The following is a 25,307-nucleotide window of genomic DNA, read 5'->3' on the forward strand; positions in this document are numbered from 1 at the left end:
CTCTTGGGTTGCAGTGGCCACTGCATGTGTACGGCATGGTTGCCGCCCGAGATACTGTGGATGACAATCGCAATACTATATTCCTCCGTCAAAGGGGCAGCTGCCAAATACTCACTAAAGAGGTTATATTCAATATATTCTCCTCAAAAATTTCGCACATATTCGTTGTGCTTCATTTGGCTTGGCTTGAATTGTTGTTGTTTTGTTGATTCTATTTATTGGATAATGCAGGATTCTTGTTTGCACTTGACTGGTCCTTCTCGTGCAATTGTGGCTACAGGCCATGTTGACTTTGATATCGAACTGAAAGTAAGGGGCACAACAAAATCTAAAGATAGAGTTCTAATGAGTAGAACCTTCAAGTACAACAGCATTTACAGTTGTCCACGAACCACTCTGTGTGGTGAGTTTTGCCAAATTGAGTTGCAATTTGAGAAACTAGAAAACACGGTCCAAGCAACTATAGTGGGCGTCCGCGTTACTGTACCGAGGAGGACTTGGCCTTTTAAAAATGGTGGTCTTGTTACTTGTGTTGCCAAGGGATTTTCAAAGCCTGGTGAGCTTGAAGGTAGAGTGGCTAAGCCAGATGTGCCTAAAGATAAGCATGAGCTCTCTAAAGAAGTCGTACTTCAAGATCAAGTGATGGCTAACCACTCAGATGGTTATGTTGATCTGTCAAGGCATGTTGTTTCTGTAGAATTAGGCGGCAAGCTGGAAGTTATCATCACTGAGTGGTCACAATCTCACGCTTTCATTAAACACAAAGTTCATGTCTTCTTCGAAGCCCAAAGAAGCAAAATAAGTCGGAAAACATGTTATATTGGCCACTCAACGGTGGAGGTTACTGTTGCTTGGTCCTTGCTTCTTCAAGATGAAGGTGAAGCCAAGAGGTGGGATGAGGCGTCGCCAAGGATTTCCATTTCTAAATTGGAGACTGAGGAAGCTAAGGAGATGGGCAGTGAAGCCAAGGGCATGGTTCGGTCTGAGCTCTACTCCTTTCTCGATCTTATCTCCAAGAACGTCATGAAGCTAAAAGCCGAGTCGAAGCTGAGGATTAACTCCTATAGCAGGAATGAGATCCAGATCCACGTGGATGACATGCACCGCTAGGTGACGAGTTTGCTGCAGATGATTGAGAATCAGGCTCCAAGGAATGTCGATTTCCAACTGAAGTCAATCTTGAAAAGCTTGAAGCAGATTCACGCCATGTTGTTGAATGAGGTGTCGCCGACGATTTCGACTTCTGGGTTGGAGATTGAGGAAGCCATGGGGATGGAAGGGGAAGCCAAGGGGAGGGATGAGGTATTGCCCACTTCCGCTAAGACAAAATTGGAGTTGTTGGGAAGGGAAGCCAATATGCACAAGGTACTGACTGAGGAGGAGTCCTTTGATCGGTACCGACGTGGCTGGGTATCAAATTGGTCCGCATTGCATGGTACCTTCACAGAGATGACGACATTGAGTTCTATGCACTTCACACACAGTACACCAGGAGACACTCCATTTGCTGCTTTCGTCTCCAGCACTCTACAGATCTACTCCATCAAAGTCGCTGAAATAAAAGACGCTCTTGAGTTGCAGTGGCCACTGCGAGTGTTCGGTGTGGTGGCTGCCAGGGACACTGTGGATCGCAATCGCAACATTCTGTTCTCCCGTCGGAGAGATGACTACCAAGAACTGAACCAACATGATCCTTTTCTACGCTTGACTGGCCCGTCTCGTGCAATTGTGGCCGAGGAACCTGTTCATGTGGAAATCGAGCTGAAAGTGAAGGGCAGAACAAAGTCTGAAGATAGAGTGTTGATGAGTAGAGTCTGGTATTACAGCGATAGGTTATGTACTCTATATACCCCTCTCGCCGGGAAGTTTTGCACACTAGTGTTAAGCTCTGAAGAGCTTGAAAATTCAGTCCAGGCCACTATCGTGGGTATCCGCGTTACTGAAGGGACGCCATGGCCTTTTGAGTATGGAGGCCGAGCTGTTTGCTACTCTCCGCCTCGGAAAGGAATATTGCCTGATTCTAAACACACTACTGCGCCCTCATTTCGTCAAGTTGTGCTTGAAGATGGAGCAATGGCTGTGGGTTCAGATGGTTACCTTGCCCTCTCAAGACAAGTTGTTTCTGTAGAATTACGTGGAAGGCTTGAAGTTCGCATTTATGCCTACTCACAAAGTCGGGATATCGCTGCGCACAGCCGTGTTTCCATCAAGGCTCAAAATTGCAATGTAACTCAGCATAAATGTCGCCTTGGCGACTCTGAGCTGGAGATAACTGTTGCTTGGTCCCGTCTTGTTCAAGACAAGGGGTTTATCTCAAACGAAGTAAGTGTCAAACTTTGATGGTTTCTGGCGTTCAGTCTTTCCACTGAATGGGTTGATGGTTTCTGGCATTCAGTCTTTCCACTGTATGGATCTTACCTTTACAATACTCAGCTCTGTTCTGAAAAGAACACCCATAAGTTTCTTCTAGTCAGATACTGTAAATCAGACTAGTCCGGAAACGTTGGTTTCTCTCACCATCCGACGCCTCATCCTTCTAGCTATCTCTTTCCTTGTTAACCATCCTTTTTTCCGTGATTGTTTAACTATCCTGAAATAACGCGACGAGATCCATGCCTAGATACACAGTTTCATTAGGAATAAACTTGTACTAGATCGTAACAATTTTGATTTTTTTCTATAATATGCAATGAAAGATGTATTAATCAAATAGTACGTACTATAAAAGTGCCAAAAGCAAGTTTTACAACATCGTTTACACAGCTTTTCTCACTGCCACAAAAGGTAGCAGCTCACCAATAAAACAAAGGACTACTCATCTACCATCCACCACTCCGGCATCAGCAGAGGAAAAGTCAAACGCCTCTCGACGAAACAAAGGTGCTCGTCACCGAGTTCAAGTAGCATAAACCGGTGCTAGCCCTATTCAACGAAACAAATGTGCTCATCGCCAAATCTCATACTACAAACGGATTTTCTCTAAAAGAGAACCGACAAAGAAAGTTTATCTATCATACTAGTAGAGTAGTAGAAAAAATAGGGAATGTCCATTTTCCTTTTACTGTGCTAGAGTTAAGTTTAGACTTGCTTTTAATGAATGGAATCTGTCAGTTTCGAATCAAAACATAAAAATCAGGGAGACGAGGCAAGGTAAAGGAGTCCTTCCAGCACTCAACTCCACTCCAGTCGATGTCTGGCCAATGCTCAATTTGACGGGTAGCTAGTATTATTCAGAGCTGGCAGCAACATAATGATTCACAAACAAATATGTGTTCATCGCAATTGTATAAAGACTAGTAATAACAGAATTGTATGAAATGACCATTGCTAGAGATGCCACATAACCATTACTTACTCTACAAAAAAACAACGTTGGCTTTTACAAGGCAAAACTGATGCCAAGAAAATGGAAGTGTGTGTGCTGTTCCTCAGCAAGTCTGCTCGTTACCTTATCTCTTTGACTAAAATGACCTGATGCAGTATACGGCCTAGTCTAACTAGTAATGCCTATTATTTTTCCATTTTGTACAGATGGCATATTCCACACCAAAATTGCTCGTTGCCCTGCTCCTAGCTATACTAATGAATGGGCATCGTCGATCTTTACGCGAGTAATGACTTATCATCAATGTTTCCTCATGACCGAAGAAGTCCATCACCTTCCCAACCAAGGCGCAGCATCTGATCCACTACCTTCAGGCTCAACTGTAACATTACCAACTCTATCAGAAAGAAAGTTCAAGGAAAACAAAACTGTCAAACTTTCATGCAGCTGGCAACACTCTAATTAGGTTAGGTACACGTAAAAATTGGATCACACTAATGCAAAATTTGTACTGATATAGGATACTCACAGCAGGATCAGTGAAGACCATTAGATGCTTATCAGCAGTAGAAACTAGAAGATTTGTGTTCTCTTTGTTTAGAGCAATTGCTGTGATGTCTTGGCCCTTTCCCAACTCCAGCTTATGAAAAACCTAACAAGAAAATGTCTCTGTAAGACTTCCACAAAACGATAAACAGGGTAAATAGATAACTTTTAAAAAAATCTTTCATTTATTTACCTCAAGTTTATGAAGGTCAACAAAGCAGATAGAAGGCACATGAATAGATTGCTCAGTTCCTGTCTGTTCAGACATATAATTCTTGCCACTCGGTTTGTCGGTCTCATGATCCGCTGAATCAATATCATCCTCACACTTGTAGTTGCTAGACGAATGGGTTCCAATTAGGGCAAAATGACCATCCATAGAAATCTCAATGCAACTAACTCGCCCAGTAAAAGGTGATAGAACTGAGGTAGCAATAGGGAGTCCATTGACAGTGAAGCTGGATAATCTTTTTATTGATTCGCTCCAAACCAAAATGATTCCCTGAGAAGATAAAGATACAACATGTGCCTCCGCAACATGAATCTTCCGTATCAGCCGACCTGTCCGCAAAGAATGTAGCAGCACACCTGATCTGTCTGACAAAGATACAACAAGTCCCAAGTCTGAACTTACTGAACAGCTAATTATTTCTCCAAGGTGTCCTCTTAATACGTGCATAGGACCTTCAATTCGACACTTCCTGGTTTCCAAGAGGTTGCTTATGTTACTAGGACTGCTGGGAAGAGGGCTGTGTGGTGTCCTTGGTGTTGACGGTGGAGGTTCTGATTGATTTTTCTTATGTATGGAACCTGCCTGATGAATCCGCCAGAGTATAACTGTGCTATCTCGAGACCCTGTCACAAGGTAATTACTATCAGTGGAAAGTGCAAGGCAGGTCACAGGAGCAATATGCCCAGAAGCACTTTCAACTGTCTTTGCTCCGTCCGGGGAGATCAACTTTACTGAACCATCCGCATGCCCACCTATTGTTGAACAAAATGGCATTAGAAATCGATAAGCAGCTCCATGGAAATAACACAAAATACTAGAAGCGGCTAAAAAGTACCATAGCAGAGTTAATTAAGAAACCTAATTTTGGAATGCCACTATTAGGTATGTGCACTGTGGCCTAAGATTCTTCCAAAAAATTCTTAAATTAATTTAGATAGAGGAATGGTATTCTACATCTAAACTACAAAAAAAAAAATCAGTTCCTAAGACACTCAAGATTTAATCCTCTGGATGACTGGATGCCATTTCTTTTGCATCTTCTGTAGGTGAGTCTGAATTTGAGATGTTGTAATGATAGTGTTACTGAATGTGTCCAATAAGTATATAGTATTAATAATAAATCTAAGGGGAAAATAGTGAGAAAACTAATCACCAGTTATAATGTCTTTGTCACATGTGACAGCAACAATAGCGGAACTACAGATTGCAGAAGCAGCAAATGCTATAGCTCTTGGGAACTCATTATCTTCTCCGGAACTAGTGGATCCTTTGAACATGCGCATGAATGCGCCACTTGTTGAACTCGCAGCATTTCTGCCATGATTAAAAAGGAAAGGTGTCCCTTGGCCATCTGGAGTATTTGGTTGCCAATGGTGAAGTGCCACATGCGCAGCTGGCACATTTAAATCTACAACTACAACAGAATCATTTGATACAAACATGGTACTTGCAGGGACATTGCAGCGATCTGGATTAGGCAGTGCATAAGATTTAAGTTCACTTGGATTCCGGAAGATGGTCTGCACAGTAGATCACAGGGTCAGGTCATGTAAAAAAGCCAGTAAGACAGGTCATTACAATCACGCAATGGAAAACTATGTATGGTATATGAATATACGGAAATGCACTTTTGATCTTAGGTGCTCCTGCCACCGAAAAAACATTTTAAAATATCAAAAAATTTCTGAACAAAAAATTCCGTGTGTGTATGTCAACACTCTATGTGCGCATTTTACTTAAGCAGAACAATAGCTAATAAGAGTGATCGTCTATTGTATTATTAGTTATGCAGGGATGGTGGTGCTTGTCTTTTTTTTTGGAGAAAACACATGATAACAAAAATGGAGAATACTAAATTCAAAAACACCTACATTTCTGTAATCAAGAACTATGGCAGACTTTTTTATATTAGTTCTTTATTTGGCAACACATTTCCAGTTCCAACATGGGAAAAGGCAAAAAGCAATTGCCCACATAGCTAATTGTAGTTAAACAGCAAAAAATCATGAACTAGGGAGTCATGCATGAATCAGCTAATATGAAGTACCTGTAGTTGTAAGACATCTGTCAATGGCTTTCTCTTCATGTGTGGGGCAGTCAGCAATTGAGATGGTGTTTGTCCAAAGTAGGCTATCTGATCTTGCATGGCTCGCCGTTGCACCTTCAGCATTTTTATTAAAACATCAGCAGCCAAATGGATGCGCTACAAAACCAATTTGTAATAAATGAAATGCATACTACTTACTGGATCTGCAATTTTGTCAATATCAACAGTTCCCTCATATGTGATGTAGAAGAACACATTGTTGGCCATTACTGCTTCTTTACCTCTCTGCTTATATCTGCAAGAAGGAAGTTTCCATGATAAAACGGTGGTGCATAGACATTGTGCAGACAAAACATGAGGATATTTATAAAGCAACTAACCAGATGCCCTACCTCATTCATGGATGTCAATAAATTCTATATATATTACTTCATATATGTAACATGATCGTTCTAAGTAAAAGATAAGCATAAAACATGAAGCCCGAACTTTGCTAACACTGAAAATCCAGATCCTTCATCTTGCTACAGTACTTTTTTTTTTAACTGATAACAGGATGCTCCCAGCTAGATAGTTTTGTGTTTTAAGGATCGTTATAAAGTCAAGTTATATTGATGGGAAAAAGAAAACCTACTAATGGTGAAAAAGATGCAATGCTCGAAAAGAAACGGGAAGCAGTCAAAGGTACAAGCATTATATCGAGTTTTGCATCTTAGTCCATCAGCAAGATACAAAAGAGAGTTATGGGTCAGAAAGACCAAACCTACCAGGTGGGCCATATAAGCATGGTCAATCTACATACATATATAACATATAACAACCTCCGCCAAATTATTTTGTGTGTGTGCACACACCACAGACGAACATTACATCAAAAAAAAAAAGTTGCAGAAGTGATAGAAATATAATATAACAGAAGAGATTGTACCCAAATATTAGATCAATCCACTCATGCAGATGAGTGGAGACATGCTCACTCTCAAGAGCCTTCCGGTGTTTGTGAACAAAATCAACAGGGTTCTCAGCCCAACGAGGTAATTCTACAGAATCTGCAATGCCATTCAGAATTACATAACTCTGCATTTATGCATTCTGCTACATACTTTACATAGGGCAAAATGGATTTACCTAGCTTTCCTCCAAGTTGAGTGGTCCCAAAGTCAATAGAATTTATGTTAGTAAATACCTCTGGGAGGTAAAACATCTCTGGTACCTACATATATATCACCATATAATAACATTGCATCAAAGACCTTGAATGGATTTTGGGATCACCCAATCAACATCTGGGAAAACATATTGAAGACACTAGCAACTTACTAGCTCCTTTACATCACTCATGTCTTCCAGAACACTATCCCATGTGCCAGAAAGGTCAGAAAACATGCGATCAGCATGATCAAATTTGCCACCTTGCAGCTGTATAGAGAGTGTGGTGAAAGGCTCCATTCTGAAAAGGTAATACAAGACCTGCAACGAATATAAGTGATCAGTACAAGAAAATCAATTGTTTTTTAACCAAAAATGAATTGAGCTACAGACAAAAAATTGCAGGCAACCAGTAATCAAGTATTGGAGGTTATGTCCTCTAACCATATGAACAATATCAACAAAAGAAGACTGCGCATACAGCTAAAACTATACAGTAGGGTGAACCTGTTAACAATCAAAATACTAAGACGGTTTACATGCAAAGTTTTCACCAATCCATGCAAAACCATGCACAAGTATAGGATGTAGGCTCTTCTATGGTAATTCAGATATCATATTTCCGTCTGCCTATGACGAAATAACCGAGCTAAAATTAATTGAGAAACCTGTTCAGTGTGCAGAGACCCAGAGTCGAATTTGATCGAAATTCTTTCAACAGTAATATGCCTAGCTGACATATAGGTAAACATTTGGTTCAGCTATACAAGGAAGACACATACCGTGCCAGCACTGGAGTAGTGTGAACCATAATGAAACTTAGGGATGATTGGATCCTCAAATGTAGAGTACCGTTCTTGGAACTTCTTTAGTCGTTCCGGGTTTAGTGCTCCAATTGGCTGCATTAAGTAATATCCACTGCGGTTAGCAATTTAACCAATTGGTGAAAAGACAGAAGCAATAGCAGAGATCCACCTTTGAAAGATCACGGTATGTAGAAGGATCATCCAGATTCAACACTTCAGACTGGTAATCAGCTATTATCCAGGGGAAAACAGGATACTGCACATGCATATAGATATAGGATTATTTGAATAATAGGTTGACCTTATCAGACATTAAGACTTGAATTGCATTTTGTGAATTAAATTAACCTGAGTTATGTCATTATAACTGCGCCCAGCAAGAGTGTTCAGTTCCATCAAGTACTCAAAATTGCTAATCTGAAGAAAACGGATATACTTAGATCTTGAAACTATCAACCAAAATAAAATAACATAACATATTTAGTGTTTGTGTACCTCCCAGTTAGCCCAGCGCTCCATCAACTGAGTTCTTTTAAGAATTTGCTCAGCTCTCTGAATGAAATATTACATATTACAATCACTATGGCATGTTGACAATTCTGGAAATTAGGATTTAAACACTTTGCACTAACCTGAGTAGCAAGAAAAATGTCATTCATATTAGGTGGTTTGGTGTGAATGATTGCCCGATAAGCATTTTTGCGTGCTTCCATATCCTAGATCAAGTATCAGAATTTCAGACACGTAAATTTAAGAAAGTTATTCTGCTCTTCATCCATGGACTTAAGAGTACAGAGGGTTGAGTTTCATAAAGGTCGTACCCCGAAATCAAAAAAGAAGTTTGACCTATCTACCATAAATAATTCCAATGCACTTCGTCGTAACAAGTACCTGCAACAAGTCATTGAATCATCAACTGCCTATATCGAAAATAAAAATTAAACTATATGGTGGTGATTCACAGATACTGTGTCCAGTTATTCGCTCCAAAAGCACAAAATAGACACTTTTGTTTGAGATATATGCATTCTAGAAGTGTATACGGAATCAACTTCTAACAATTGAACCAGATCGGAAAACAAATATTTACCGCCTGCTATATATCTGATGTAGAGAAGAGATCAACCAGCTCCTATCTTTATCTTGCTGATAACATTGGCCACTAGTGGATGCATGATCATCCATGTTACTGTCACTTGCATGATCAACAATTATAAAATTAATCCTCTTTGATGTTACCTGGAAACGAAATTACAGGAGCAAATGATATCAACAGCTAAAGTAGGAATTGAAAACTGGAGAGTAATTCTGTCATACAAACTCTTGTGATTCCATCAGCATAGTCTGATATGACAAAGGTATGTAGTTAAGCAGTGAATTTGGTGCACCCCTACACATATTTATATCATATTTTCTATATAAAAAAATTAAATATTTTGTTTTTCATGTATACGTCTACTAGAACACACAAGGAGTGCAATAGTGCATGATTCGAACAATACTAATATCAACACAGCAGATGTCATCGCAGGGGGGTAGCTGATTCCTCTAGAAAATACGTAAATCAGAAGAAACAGGAAGCTATCTTAATCATTGCTACTAAGTATTAACGAGGTTTCTCAAATTCTCAATAGCATTCATTCAAACAGAACTGTCAACAGTCTGTAACCTACCAAGCTTAAGGAAAAAAGAACCACTTGTATCTGCTAGTCGCTGCATATGGAATCCTACAAATAGATTTCACTTAAGAAAAAAATTAAAATTGCTAATACTAGGATGGACTGCAATTGAAGGCATAAGTCATTTTGTTGCACTAGTTAATGAAATGGTACAGAAATAAAACAGTTGGCACAATATTATGTTAGATCAGTGCAACACATATTGCTAGTAGCTGCAATATGCATGTGCTATACTAGAGCTGAATCATTTATTTGCTAATCTTAAGACAATGAAAAACATAAATTTTAAAATTCACAGTTCTCGATGAGACATATAATAGATTAAAGATGGCAAGTAGTGACATTTCTCAGTGCTTACTTGGAATGTTCCACGCACTACTTTCAATGGCCGCACCATCAATGATGGAAGTTCAACGATAATTCTCTCGTCAGCTTCAGTCGGCACATATCCAGGTGCAACAACTGTGGATCGAACCAAATTGCGATCAGCAGAAAGGCTAGAACCTCTTGAATCTACTGATCCTTTCATGGGTTGATCCACTGATGAGGAATGCCGAAGTTGATCGACACTGCTGTGAGTAGCATCGGATTCTAACTGCTCGTTGTCCTCATTTCTTTCATCCATAGACATGGCCTCAGCCATTATCACTGACGCAGTTGATGGAATAGTGTCTGTTAGTGAAGAATCTGCACCCTCCAGGTTGCATTCATTTGATTGCACAGCAGAACTTAGAAGTTTTCGATCATCATAATCGGCAGCTGCACCCAAATGATCAGATCCCTTGTAGTTCCTTTTAATAAATCTTCTCATTCTTGAAGAACTTTCAGTAAAATCTAATTTCCAGAAAATCTGCAAAATGCAGGAGTGAAAAGTGATCTCAGGATTTGTCATAGTGCCTTTTTCTTCTCTTTTTTGACAGAGTGCTTCTTTCTCATGCAGGCGTAAAGATAGTTACATGGAAACAACTCGCTATTCCAAGATGTACTGGTCAACAAAGTGTGTCTTGATAAAGAAGTAAAAAAACATGGAAGGAAAAAAGGAGATAAAATAAATAAAATTAGTAGCTGTACATACACGGTCGGGAGAACACAAGGGTTCGTCAAAAGGTGCATATAGTCTTCCCATCTCTGTCAGGCAGTGAAGAAGATGCCGCCATGCTCGAACTCCAGTTGATGCACGATGCCGATTCAACACATCAGCTTGTGTTTGCCTCTCCATCTGCATGATCCAAAGTTTATAGGATGTATGATAAATTCTAAGCAACGGAAATGAAAATGTTACAGGTGGGTTTACCTCAAGTCGCTGTAAATTTCGTGCTAAGGCAAAACCAGAAACAAGAATTGCAACATATTTGTATGAAAGGGCTGAAAAATCTCTTCCTGAAACAGGCTTCGAATCAGCTGATTGCAGGCACTCCATCCAAGCAGCACTCATAGCTTCAGATGTATTCCACCTCCTTACACGCTCTATATCACTTGCACTCCTCCTCTGTCCCGATGTTGCCATTGCTACGGCACTAAGACCCCTTCCTGAACCAATCTTAGCAGTCCGTTCCAGATCACGTGTAGCAGCTAATGCCGCAGCTTTAGCTCCTGCTTTGTCCTTTGGGGTGGAACTAGGCTTGTTGGGTGCAGTTTCAACCGGCTTCTGGAAACTTGAGAAGGCCTGAAGTCTTGCTACTGCTTTACGCTCCGGCAAAGACGTGTCACGCCGACTCAAGGTATTCCTTCGAGGTGTTACTATTTCTGTCCCGGAGGCACCAGCAGCCATCATGGCTAATGCCATTGCAACTGGTGGTGAGGCAAAAGCAGCAGCCCATCCAGGCGATATCATCAAAAGAGCAGCCTGAGCCCAAGAAAAAAAAGGAGAAAAGACCCATAAATTGATTTCCTATGAATGAAAAGCCATGACAACATCTGATAGATAGCTTTAAACCAGCCAAGACTAACATCTTTTCCTCAAAGTGTCCACTATAAAAATACTAAGCAATTGTCAAATAAGAAAAAAACAGACAATAGGTTGACATAGGGAAAGTGAGGGAGAGAGAATAAAACAAACAAAATAGAGATCACCATCCAGGATTTACAACATATATTAGTAGTGCAATATGTCACTGACGCAGAATCCAGCATTAACACGATGTTATTTCACTGCTGAACTAAGGTTGGTTTTACAGAGAGTCAGATAGTACCTCAATGGGCAGTGCATCAGCTGCCAAAGCACGGTCATCGGCAATCAGTGGATTCCTTCCATCATAAGAGGTAAGCTCATGAACACCAGCCAGAAGTGGCCGCCACCTTCGTAGGATGGCTATAAATGGTGGTAAAATTAGTTCAATGAACTGTTTCCTTAGGGGGGTTCTGTCCCTACCAATAGCATGCCATACCTGCATCATGAGCAAGATAGCATAGAACCTTATATGATTTGTACTCTACCTAATAAATAAAACAGTATAGAAAGTCTAAAATGAGAATGTCATTTATTTACTAAGTTATCACATATCATGAATCAGAGTAGCTTTACAGATTCGCACATAGGTTTTTGTTCAGAATCAGGGTCATAGACAAAGTAGAGCATGATAATCAGAGTTGACTTCAGAGTTGGGGTATGGCACGCTTAAGTGCAGAATGCAAAGCAAAGTTACATACTCACCTCAGAATAGAGAATAGAGGAAGCAACCAACACCCTCTGTCTCTTCGACTCGGTAATTGGCATATTTAGGATGGGGCCAAGCACACTGTACAATTATAAGAGTTCCAATTAAATAACAATTGACATAATAGTCCTCCAGAATAGACTGGCTGACCACTTACCACGTAAAATATCAAGACAACTGTTCTTCCATCAAAGTTCTGGTTGTAGTTAACTAATGGCAACACAGTTTGACGAAGAAATTTTTTAAAGTAGAGAAATGTACATCTAAGAAAATTAGCATGAAAGACTATTTCAATGCATTTTGCATACAAATGTTCAGCTCCTATCAGAGATCATTAGCACAAGACTCTGCTATGTTAAATGGACATTCCCTACGATTTTTAGTTCAAAAATGCTAAATGCATTTTGGGTTTTTGTTAACGTTTTCCTCTCAGAATATATTGTACTAGTTCAATGGAAAAGCATAGTTTGTAAATCACATTTTTGATTGTTCATACTTGATGGTGCATAGTGCATACCTCCAAAGGAGTGCAGGCCGAGGTTTTCTTGTAGACGAACTGTTGCCATCAATTGGCATTAAGCTTCCAGCCTGATGGCCCATCCCTTCTGATATGACATCCTTTATGCTCGTATTCTTCAAAAGAGCATCACCTTCACCATTGTCATCCTCCCTCATCGAAACAAGCGTCATTCTGAGCATGCAAAGAAATGGCTGGTCACTATCTAGCAATTGATAAAGTGCAGCCATAACCCCCATACCAGGGCCAGACCCCCCTCCAATACCAAGACCACCGCCAAGTCCTGAATCATCTAACAAGAGTGCCTGCAGCACTTCGAGTGATTTCTTCACAAGTGGAAGCTCAACCCAATTCCCGTTTGAGTCCTTCTCTAGAACAGATCTCCAAGATTCCGAGTCACTTCCACCGCCACCAAACAAATCAGGTTTGGATGGAATGCCTACACTATACCACAAGCGGCTTCTGTACTTCCAGCTTTCCGCAAGATCAACAATGCAGCTCCCATAAGACGCAAATGCATGCTTGACAGATTCATATGGCTCGGCTGCCGCTGCTGCTGTAAGGCGCTCCATCACGGCAGCAGAAATTTGTCCATTTGCATCAGCCATAGAAGTAAGCACCTGCTTTGGTCGCATAGTAATCAGGAACAAATGCAGCATTCATATGAACAAATATTTAAACAACTAATCTGCCACTCTACCAGCAATATCTAAGACTAAGCATAAGGATTGTATGCAGGATGATTAAACAAAATTATGGGTAAATCTAAAATAAGGAATCGAACTTCCAGTAGTGCTTATCAACTTATAGGTATTTCATGCTGACATGTGTGCATGATTGTGCACAGCAGTAAGCAGACAGCAAGAAATATAGACATAATCTCCTATAGTCCTATTGTACAACTTCTTCACAGCTTTCTTGCAGAACTTATCTCTAATATGTTAAACAAACAACTTAGAAATCTACATTCTTTATGGGAAATACCCTAGCATTCACCATGCAATCAATTGGTCCTGTCATGTATGATTAACTACCGATGCAGGACAAGGTGCGCAAGGTGACAAAGTAAAAAAAATGCATTTTTGAAATATCTAGCCATTAGGACTAGATAGCTATTATACAAAGTTAATGTTGATATGCCAGCATTCCATGAGCACGCTTCAAGTATGAAATCACCCTAAAATTCTAAACCTAGGTTAAACAATCATGATTTGCAACAACATGGCACATCATCTTGAAGGAAACATATATATGCAAGATGACTATCATGCATACAAAGATAAACGTAGACATACTCAAAACTTTAAGCCCTTTTAGAAACAATTAAACATTTTATCAGAATCATGCCAATAAAGAACGAATATAATGGTCTGCACTTCTTAGTTCTTACATCTAGTGGAAGGCCGCCAGCATCACTGGACAAAGATGACCGCCTAGAGAGCCCAGCATCCATATGTTCACTACCAGTTCTGTCCAATGAAGTTGTCCGACTGGGAGCAGACGAAGCAATGGAGGAAGAAGATAAAAAACTATTGAGTACACGGGATGTGCAAAAATGTTGACCTTGTGACCTCAGATGGTCTTCTACAAGCATGAGGATAACTATTGCATTTTCAGCTAGTGCTACTGAGAGATGAGCAGCATTTTCTGCTTGTACTTTTGCTTCTTCAGGAGACAAGCCCTCGGCAGCAACACCAGCAGCAGCTGCTGCAATTACTTCAGTCTGTTGTAGACACAAGCAAAAGACATTATAGACTGAGAAATATGAAAGCATAAAACAGTATCCTGGTAAAAAAAAATGCCAAACTGCGAGAACTAGCACTATCATGAATGCACAGCGTTCAGAGTTAAAGTTTTGCTTTCTTGTTCAATAGTGGAAATGTCAAGCTACCAGATGTAGTGCTTTACTATTTCAACCTTGTGTGTCCCCATAATTCGTCTAGATTTACGCTGGCCTTTCCCCACAGCTTGACAACATCTAAGGTCATCTTTGGATTGTAGAATTCCAATTCTACAAAACCTTTCCTATAGAACCCGTTAAATCAGAGGAAAATGCTATCTGATTTCTAGGGCTGTTTCCATATGCCCCTTATTCCGTAGGAATTTTCACATTCACTCCAACCACTTCTTTCCACTGATTTGTGTAGTATCGAGACACTTTTTCTGTGTTCTATCCAAACAACTATTCCTGTTTTTAGCAATATTCTGTACTTGTGTTTTCACTTGAATTCCTGCCATTACTCTGTGTAAAGGCCTAATGAATGCATTTTTGAGGGTGCACAGCCTTCAGTGAGCACTCCAGTTGCTAAGATCAAAGACAAGGCTGTGTGCTCTGGCGCCTGTGGGCTGAGGGTCATCCTACCATCAACCTGGGATGTGCACTAGATCCCCTGTAACTAAGATGTAATCTGCCTCCTCGGTCGACGGTACCTAAACTCTATCTTTTCAATGAAATGAAACGCGAAGGTCCTTAGCATTTTCTCCATAATTACTGTGGTTCTTGTTTTCCATTTCTGTGATACAAAGAGGGCTAAAGCCGGAACAGGACCAAACAAATTCAACACATGACAGAAAAAATTAACTATAGAAAGGAGTAACAGCAAAGGATGTAAGAAACAAAAGATCTTGCACACATACATAAGCACCTATGTTTAAACTGAAAAGAAAATCTTGTCTACCTGAACCTGAAGCTCCCTGGCAGAGAAATCAAGCAGATCGCCTAATAATCTCCTTCTGAAAATTGGTAATGACTCTTCGCGCCTTAGAAGAACGAAAGGAGTCGGTCGTTAAAAATGTACATTTAGACGACAAGAAAAAAGAAGGGCAAGCGGTAGGCGGGAGCAGAGAAAAGAAAAGAAATTCTTGGACTAGCTAGACCAATCGGCTAGTTCAACTATGTACATATACACACTAACAGAGAGAGAGAGAGAGTACCTGATCCGTTTGTCTCCAGTTCCAGATCCTCCAACCATTGAAAGCCACTCTGCACAATGAATAGTAGCCTCCACATCCTATATTGTCACAGCAATAGCAAAAAATTACATGTTAAGAGCAGAGCGGGTAGTGATACAACCAGCCCAGACACTCAGAAAGAAGGTTGCGCAACTTTAAAGCAAAAGGGTTTATGAATAAAATTATCTGATGCGCTTACCCTCCACCCATCTTTTTGTCGCATCGAATGCTCCAACATGATAATCAGGAAATTGTGTATGAGGTCTTCAATCTCACTAATGCTTACACCATCGACATTATTTTTACTGCCCATCTGTAATTAGAAACTTCTGATTTATAGACAGTACAAAATGTAGTCTCTGAAACTAGTGCATCCTATATAATTCTCATTACAGTATGTCATGCTGCTAGAAAGTTTGCAGTACATACCTCATGATTATAAATCAAAACCTCTAAAATCCACTCTGGCCATTCTGCAATTGAGGTCATTGTGGTTCTATTTTCAGGATGACTGCAAGCCAAAAACAGAATATCCTGAAACGATACAAAGAAGAAAAAAATACACCATAAGAAATTAAGCAGGTAAGTTGGCAAACAAGGAAACAGAAAAAGAAAGAATCGATTAGAGCAAACATAATTAACACAACTACGTGCAGGTGTTTGGCGATATGGCATCATCAATGTACCTACCCCTATGAAAATAAATTAATAAAACAGATATGTGGATTGCTCTTTTGAGTTTTTCGTTGAATTGTACTGTTGATATTGACAGCTGCCAGTTATGGATCTCATGGAGATGTATAGGCATTCAGATCTAAGCCACACATGCCTGTGGTTTGACTGAGAATGGTTTGCATAATGTCAATGAAGCTGACCAATACCTTATAACCTAATACTGAAAGTCGATTCCAAAACCTGAGGGCGTGATTAGATCCCATGCCACCTTGCTTTGTCGGGCAAGAAAAAACTTGCTCACATGAGCAATAGCTCAGGAAACAAAGGTTAGCAAGGATAGGTTTTTGGTTATTTTATCTTGAAAGCAAAAATTTAATTATGAGGGTCTGATAAACACAAAAGTATAGTACTCCCTCCATTCCAATGAATAAAGGCTTATATATTTTTTGATAAAAAGTTAAGCCAAATAAAGTTTGACCAAACTTTCAGAAAAAACCATCAACTATTAAAATATTATATAGATATCACATCATAATATATTTCATGATGCATCTAGAGATATTAATTGTGTATTGTACATGTTAATGTTTTTCTATAAACTCGGTCAAACTTTACATAGTTTGGAACGGATGTAGTAGTTGCTAAAAATATGCAGCATTTATTTGGAAATAATTTGTGGACCAACACATGATAAATATTTTAGTGTTAGCAATAACCTTGCCCACATGATGGAGCCAACTGAGTCTCCTCAGTCGTCAAGTTTTTACTTGCCTATATGGGCAAGGGTGCTCGGAAAAGAAGGTTTCTGGGGTCTAATAAAGAACACATCCTTGCAAGGCAACGCTATATGGCAATTTCTTGGCCTACCAAGGGAGCTAACCAAGCCCTGAATTAAGCAACAACCCTCCAAGTTCATTTCAATAAACTGTACCATAATGCCACCCATCATCCAAATTGCCATCACCATAGCACAGAAGATCAATCTCTACCACCATGAGTCATTCAAGTAGCCAAGATGATAGATAGTGCAGGTCTAGACATAATGTGAACAGGATGGTAATAGCACTATGTCGTGGAAAGCATATGAAATTTAGGAATCTTAATATATAGTAACACGCTGCCTATAAATTCTGGACAAAAGAACTATCTAAAGGAAATGCTAGTTTCTATTAAGACGAGGGAAATATCAAGTACTGTATCACGATAGCACAAAGGTGGACCACAATTGAAACCGTGTGCCCAGTTTAACGAACCCAAGTCAGACTAAGCCATAATGTAAAATTTGAAAGGAGGTAAAAATAGACTGAGGTGTCCAGAAGCAAAAAAAAAAAAAAAATTTGTTTATAAACTGATTAATGCAGGAAACAATTAGCTAACTATTCTCACTATAAACAGAAAAAATACATAAACTCTCTTCAATTGCTCACATTGGCAGCGGACCTGAAATCCAATCTCTAAGTAGTATACATCCGTATCTAGACAAAGTTGAGTCACTTATTTCCGAACGGAGGGAGTACTTAACAAGTAACAGCACACCTACTGCATAGAACTATTTAAACTGTAGCATTTGTTCTAAAAGGAGATCTTTAATCCCTACACAGCGACATCATTATCATTTTCATTGAGATGTAAAGAGAACTTGTTCAGTGCAGTCGGGATACTCGAAATCACGAAGTTATAAGGCAAACCTGATCTATCTTTTACTGTAATAAATGGCAGTCCAAAACTATCACAAAGCAGAACAGCTAAAATCTTCGGCATGACAATTGAAACTATGTAAAATAACAAAACGCACACCTGTATAGCACGAGCTTGGAATGACCTTGATGCATATGGAAGTGTGCGGAGAAGCACTAACAAAAGTTGAATGTGTTCAAAACGGTGGCCAGAATCATATAGGTTCAAATTTTCATCAACTGAAGAAACATTAATCTGCATTCAAGACAAACAACAACAACATCAAAGGTAGAAACTTCAGATGAAACACTTTGGGCAATAATTTGATCAGCATGTTAAAAAAAACTAAACCATATCATCAAACTTTATTGACATGAAAGAACCAACGAAAATTGATACCATAAATGCACAATATGTAATATGTCATTTGCTTCCATATTTATCTGAAAGTGTGTATTTTCTTTGGATTTGTGTTAAGGAAAATTATCTATCAGAGAGGTGATAAGAGAGAACCAGCAGACAATTAAGTCATTTGATCACAAAAATCCATTTAGCCGAGTCAAAAACATATCTAGTTATCTAGACAATTAACAAGCATCATACCGCAGCAGAAATTAAAGCCATATAGACATTTGCAGTCATAAGCCTCCTTGGGGCTGCTTGGAATGCTTTCTGCAACGCAAAAAGTAATAGCGATACTCTGTCTTCTAACGTAGTATTTCCTTCTTGATGAACTGTTGTCAGAAGACCACCGGGCAAATTTGGATTTGAAGCACTTGAGGCAAATTTTAAGTGACCTGACGCAACTAGAGCACCCAGAATGTGAATGATTCCAACAACAGTTCCATCATCTTTGTCAACATTGTATACATTATTCCGGACATTATCAGCAGTAATTGAGAAGTTGATGCCACCCAAATTCTTTAGTAGCTGATTCTCAGAGTTGGAAATCTTTCTTCCTATATTTTCTCCCAACATCTTAAAAGAAGCACTGTTTGTGTTTGTAGCTTCCTGTCCAGCGTCTTCTTCATGAACAATGGATTCATGTCGTTCAGCTGATTCAATTTCATCATCCTGCTGATATACTTCACCACTGGTGGCTCTTGTGTCAGAACCCCCATTACTCCGTACATCAAATTCACTTAAAGTTGCCCCAGGGTTGTCCAAAATATGGTTATTACCAGCTTTAGCTTCGCGCTGTAAAAGAACTAGAAGTGCTTCTACACCACCACTAGATATGAATGACTGTGCAAACATGTTGGCTCTAGAAATGTTAGGCTGCACAATCAGCCTATAGATGAGGTGAAGCAACCTTGCTACCTGCACAACAAGCACATCAATAGGATCATAAGAAACAGCTTCGTAGTAGATTGTCAATTAAGCCAGATAAGCTGAACCTACACATATACTTTGTTACGACTTTCATATGATCATACTTCCTCCTATCCAAAATGTAGGCCTTTTAGGACATTCAGTCTTCAAGGTGATAGTTTGACCATCAAGTTCTGTTTAGACATGTTGCCACGCCTTAATGTAATTAAATGTTTTAAAAGGAATATTTCATGATAATTTAGTATTCCCTCCAACCCAATAACACCCATGAATGTTGGTATTTATAGATGGCCAAACTTAGAAATATTTGACTGCGAACAATGCTACAGTAGCGGAATAGCCTACATTTTGGACCGGAGGTAGTACATAATATATCACACAAAAAAAGTATTGCACAACCACATGAAATCTTTAAAAACAAACAGCCATTGTGCTGCCTAATTTGCCACAAGTCCTTATTGGTATGACCTGCTTCTCCTTATTATGTATATGAACATATGTATCAGGTTTTGAAGTAACAACAAGGGCCTCCACTTTCCAGTACATGTGTCATGTGTGTGCATCACTGGATACCATCCATTATGAATAACTTAATTCAACAACAATTTGTATATAAGATATGTAGAGTTGAAACTTGAAACTCATACCTCAGTAAGAAACAAGAGAAGCACAAATGAAAAGATTTCTAGTAATGTCAGGCGCCACTTACCTGATTAGGCTGTGGGCAGTCAACAATAAATCCAATCAAAGAGCGAACATCATCCGAAGCCGCAGTGGAAGATGCTGCTCCTAGAAGAAGTTCGATGACAACCAAAAGTTCATCAATCAGAGCATTCACTTCACCCAAGGATCTCTTTGTTCCGGTAAGTGGTAAGTTATCGACTGAATCTGGTTCCTGGATTGCCCAATAACACCTTCTGCAGCCATCAAGAAGCATTTGCAACGCATTTGCATCTCGCATGCAAACAGACTCTGTAAATACCATGTCTGCAAGTGAGGACAGAAGCTTCTTCTGTAAACCATAGTTGCATGAACTCCACATCTTCAAGTCCAACAGCAAAGTGCTGAAAAGCTGCACCTTAAGCTCATGATTGTTTCTTTGAGACTGGCACAAAGATACAATGGCGGCAACTAGCTCCTCATTAGTCACTGCCTCTTCTTCTCCACTTCCCAGCTTTGAAAGCGCTTGCAATAGATAATGTAAAACACGTGACAAAAGCTCAGGCGCACATGTCCGGCATAATTCTTCATTATTGCCAGGATGTTGAATAGCCAGGGAAATAATCCTGAAAACTGGGGCAGAAAGGGATGCAGTGCCAAGTGACAGTGACAATTCACCAAGTGCAGGTTCAAGACTATCCATCTGCACACTGCTTATAGTCAATGGAAGTAAAGCCATTGGGCCCCCATAAGCTAAGGCCCACAAAGATTCGGCAGGCCGCACACGAGATGAAACATGAACCAACCCAAGAACCTCTGCGGGCCTTCGATGAGTGCCTAAAATTCAGCAGAAGAGAGTATCAATAAAATCACGTATAAAACAGCACATGGCTCTGAAAGTTCAGAGGTAGCTAAAAAATTCAATATTCAACTATCCCTCGTTCTTACTACAAAAAGGTTTGACAATCTGGTATCATATCAGCAATAACAAAAACAATGTATGGAAATGATTATTCAATAGCTTTGCAAACGGAAAATTGTATAGATGACTTAAGAGTTAAGACACTTTGATCCTGCCTCAGTGATTTTTCAACAATTGGTAGCAAATGGTAGGATGAAATACTGATTCATCAGTAAATTACTAATTTCTTTGTACAGTAAACACCTTGCTGATATAAATTCTAATACTTTATCTCGTTTCTTCCGATATGGCACTTCTTCTGTTTTCCTATGGCAGTGTCTTAGTTTGGGTCCTTCAACTTTAGGCTACAGTATGCAGACAGACTAAACTTTCAAAGGATGCGACCAAAATGAGAAAGTTGGTGGACTAAGACGGGTCATTTACAATGGTTTAGGGTTAAGATAGTAGCTCCCTATAGTTTCTCCCTTAGAGACAACAACAACAACCAACAACAACAACCAAGCCTTTCAGTCCCAAACAAGTTGGGGTAGGCAGTTTCTCCCTTAGAGAAAAAAAAAAAAGAGCCCAAAATTGATGGGTTAAGATAGTAGCTCTCCCTTGTGCAAATGATTGAGGCCACCTCTTTATATGGATAAAACATAACAACATGCTTTGCTAAAAACAACTTACAGTTTTGCTGATTCTCAGTCGCCTGAATTTTTCTGTAAAAATCTCAGTTACCTAGAATTGCAAACCATTTAACAAAAATTGTGTTTCTGAAAATGTGAGATCTTGCTAAAATTACTGTGATTTTTAGACTTTATGTTATACATTTAGTGACTAGAGATGAGGATAGTTGGATGTTGATCCAAAGGCCTAAAAAATGTGACAGATATTTAGCAAAATTGCAGCATCAGTTTCCAATTAAAAAAGTGTTTCACTATCTGCATAGCTACTCCACTTGGCCAAATCAGACCACAATTCTCCAAAAACAAAAAAATGCACTGCTGATAAAGGAAAAGGGTCATATTTAAATTAATAAAAAAGGAGGGAAATGAGACGGACCTGCTGAACCAGAGGGGGAAGCATCTGGACAAAAACGGCCACTGAGAAGACTAGGGTGATAAAGAAGATGCAAACAGCCTCCTATCTCATGGTTGAGTGCAAAGCTCTCTTCTGCCATGTTCTTAATCTGGCCATTTGTTGCCTTCCATGGAAAACCCGCACCATTTCCAAAACTGGGAAGTATATCTCCACCCCGGAATGCCAGCCGACTCATTCTGTCTGGCCCAATTGGCTCCCGGAAGATGTAGATGGGGCCCATTTCGGCAAACAACGGGCATTGCCGCCGGCGCCTCTGCAGGCCTGCAATAGTCGGTGGTGGATTCGTCCCGATGCAGCAAAACGCCAGTGGTTTCGATATGCGCGGGAAATCAAAAGCACGGCTCTCATGCAGGCTACCGTTGACATACAAGCTCAATTCACTGTCTCCCTTTCCAAGCAAACCATGCCTGTTTGTGTGCTCTAGCCCAACAAAGTACCAGCGCTGAGGCTTGAATGCATAAGTGAAGTGCAGAGAAGCCTTCTTACCTCTCCCGCCCACACTCTCCACCACCAAGAACTGGCCATGGAAGTAAGCCTCCACACCCTGGTTATCGGAAGAGAGAAAGCTGAAAAGCCGTGGCATGTGTGTTGTACCTTCTCCAGCAAGGGCGCTGGCTGCTGCAGCTGCTGACATTGCTGATGATTTACCAGATGTTGCCGCAGCAGCGGCGGCAATGGCAGCTGCAGCTGTTGCTGTGCTAAGTGTGTCGGAGAAGGATTCTATATAAATCCAAGTAGCAAACCCATAGCCATTCGAGAAGGGCCACCTGCTATCACCAGGAGCAAGCAGACCAGAGCTCTCCCCATCAAACTCAAACGTCGCAGCAGGACCTCTTGCTTCCTCACTACCCATAGCTTTCTCAAGTGCCAGCATCAGCGGCATGGCCCATCTCGTCCCGAGCGCCTTCTTAACCAAGCCAAGCCAGGAATGCAGGTCCTTCACGCTAAGCGAGTGCCCACCCAAGAGCTGGATGCACCGAAGCAGTGGTGTCGCATCCCAGCTACTGGCACTGCTCCGACCCGTTCCAACAAACAGCTTCTCCGCAGACTCAAGGAGCACGGCCAGGAGGCCCGACAAAGAACACATGGCGCGGTTGCGGGTGCAGGCCCGGAGCGCGGCGTGCAGGCCCGCGGCCATACGAGTGCGCGGCGACGGCTCCTCGCCGCAGGGGAGGTGAGGCAGGAGCTCGGCAGCAGCGACTGCAGCACGCGAGTTGGCCATGATGCTCGGAGGAGCGCCAGTGCCGGTGGCGTCGCTACCCTCGTCGTCCACGCCGCCCATGGTTTTGAGCAGCACGTCGACCACGTAGTGCGGCGTGTCCCCCTGCTCCTCGGAAACCATGTCGCGGAGGCAGTCCAGCACGCCCCCGCGGCTGCCCGCGATAGCCGCGTCCACGGCCCGCACCACCTCCTTGGGCGCGTCGGCCGGCACTCCCGGAGGCCGGTGCCTGCTCCTCCGCGGCGGGGCAATATCAGCCGGTGTCGTCGGTGTGGATGTGCTCCTCTTCGGACTTGAAGCCCCCTTCTCGACACCCACCGCCTCATCGGCGGGCGAAACGGCCGCGCGCTGCTCCGCGGAGCCCGGATCCTCCTGAGGCATCGGCGGGGGAGCAGGCGTGCCCGTGCTCGTCTCCTGAACGGAGACGCCCTCCTCCGCGACCACCTCGTCGGTGGGCGAAACGGCCGTGTACTGCTCCACGGAGCCCTGCTCCTCCTGAGGCATCGGCGGGGGAGCAGGCGCGCCCGTGCTCGTCTCCTGGCCCGAGACGCCCTCCTCCGCGACCACCTCACCGGTGAGCGGGGCCGCCGCGAACTGCTCCGCGGAGCCCTGCTCCCGCGGCACCGGAGTCGGCGCTGGCGCGCTCGCGCTTGTCACCGGACTCGACGGCCCCACCTCGTCGGCGAGCGTCGTCGGGGGAGGAGGCAGCGGCGAGGAATCGCCCATCTCGTGGGCGTCCTCGGCCATTACAGCATCAAAACCAAACCCGAATAAAGCCTCGGAATAAAAATGCGGTCAACGATAGTGGAACGAGCGAAGGGGGGACTGGCGGCGGCGGTGGGGGGGATCGGAGTAAACAGCGGCGCGCAATGTGGGCGGGGATTAGATCTAGTGTAGGTGGTCAGGGGAATGGCTGCGAGGAGGTGGGATCAGTCGCGATGCATCACGAGATCCGGGAGGCTCGCGCCGGCGGACGGCCGCCACCGAGAGAGCGGTGGATGAGAGAGACCGAGAGGCGGCCGGCGGAGGAGGAGGAGGCGGCGGCGCTGGAACGGCGTGGAGATGAATCGCGGTGAGCCAGGGGGAGGAGGTCTCTATTCCGTTCCTCCGTCTCTTTCCCTCTCTCGCGCAGGCGCAGCACAGAAACGACCGGAGGGCATTCTCGTCTACAAAATGGCTGACGCATGGGCCCACAAATAAGAGGAAAATAAAATTGGTACTAAGTCTAAAATAAATGCTGTCAACCTCATTTTAACTCCCACTCATGTGAGAAGTCCAATGCATTCAAAGACACTTATTACTATTAATTTATTGTTATTTTTGGTGTATTTAAAAATCATGTGGAAAATACGGTATAATCATGTGTTTTCCTATTTCTATTTTCCAGTTTCGAAAAGCCTACAATCCAGAGAGACTCTAGGTTAAAATGTAAAAAAAAAATCATGTCAATGTACTTCCGAGTTATGGGTATGAGCTTATGACCATTAAGATAACGTGCTACAATGATATGGATATCCAGGCCTAGTACATTAGGACAACCATTGATATGATGATTAAGTCTAAGGTTATACCAGTATTTTATCATAGTCTTGTTATTAGGAAATAATAATGTAGCCAGGTCATGTGGTGGGCCATTAGGGTTTAAATTAGTGTGTTGTTTGACTTGGGCCTGTCCGAGTCAAACTAGGTTAGGCCCAATAGGGCTGGCCGGCCACCTCCCCCTTATATAAGGAGGTGAGGCGGCGGCCTGTTCGAGTTCATACTATCACCGTCCCTATGGGATCGGCGTGCGTGACGGCGTCTTGGACGTTCGTACGGTTATCCAATAA

At 41.7% G+C, this 25,307-nt stretch overlaps 2 protein-coding genes across 4 annotated transcripts; one reads left to right on the forward strand and one right to left on the reverse strand.

The window, feature by feature from the left end:
• The first annotated feature begins 235 nt into the window (after positions 1 to 235).
• On the forward strand, positions 236 to 2,447 carry LOC127330640 (uncharacterized). The gene has a single exon (XM_051356780.2). The coding sequence runs from the start codon at positions 1,129 to 1,131 to the stop codon at positions 2,338 to 2,340; it is 1,212 nt and encodes a 403-aa protein (XP_051212740.1). The 5' UTR covers positions 236 to 1,128; the 3' UTR covers positions 2,341 to 2,447.
• Positions 2,448 to 3,254: 807 nt separating this feature from the next.
• On the reverse strand, positions 3,255 to 24,603 carry LOC127336010 (BEACH domain-containing protein C2). 3 transcript variants are annotated; one of them, XM_071826658.1, is made up of 31 exons: positions 22,221 to 24,603; positions 20,304 to 21,091; positions 18,866 to 19,582; positions 18,383 to 18,517; positions 16,340 to 16,444; positions 16,110 to 16,223; positions 15,893 to 15,969; positions 15,637 to 15,718; positions 14,349 to 14,681; positions 12,959 to 13,581; positions 12,438 to 12,522; positions 11,977 to 12,171; positions 11,079 to 11,630; positions 10,860 to 11,003; positions 10,143 to 10,634; positions 9,196 to 9,344; positions 8,927 to 8,996; positions 8,738 to 8,821; positions 8,601 to 8,657; positions 8,454 to 8,522; positions 8,275 to 8,361; positions 8,082 to 8,198; positions 7,471 to 7,620; positions 7,279 to 7,363; positions 7,079 to 7,199; positions 6,349 to 6,445; positions 6,151 to 6,264; positions 5,257 to 5,623; positions 4,065 to 4,855; positions 3,855 to 3,977; positions 3,255 to 3,722 (listed from the first exon to the last, which is right to left on the reverse strand). In XM_071826658.1, exons 1-31 carry the CDS (start codon positions 24,223 to 24,225, stop codon positions 3,714 to 3,716), a joined length of 8,937 nt encoding a protein of 2,978 aa, XP_071682759.1. In that variant the 5' UTR covers positions 24,226 to 24,603; the 3' UTR covers positions 3,255 to 3,713. The 3 variants fall into 3 exon arrangements, with proteins under 3 accessions (XP_071682759.1, XP_051218713.1, XP_071682757.1); XM_051362753.2 differs by having other exon boundaries at positions 3,255 to 3,705; positions 12,959 to 13,578; positions 22,221 to 24,602; XM_071826656.1 differs by having other exon boundaries at positions 3,255 to 3,705; positions 22,221 to 24,602.
• Between the last annotated feature and the right edge of the window lie 704 nt (positions 24,604 to 25,307).

Source organism: Lolium perenne, chromosome 2 (genome assembly GCF_019359855.2).
Source record: "Lolium perenne isolate Kyuss_39 chromosome 2, Kyuss_2.0, whole genome shotgun sequence".
NCBI classification, from domain to species: Eukaryota; Viridiplantae; Streptophyta; class Magnoliopsida; order Poales; family Poaceae; genus Lolium; species Lolium perenne.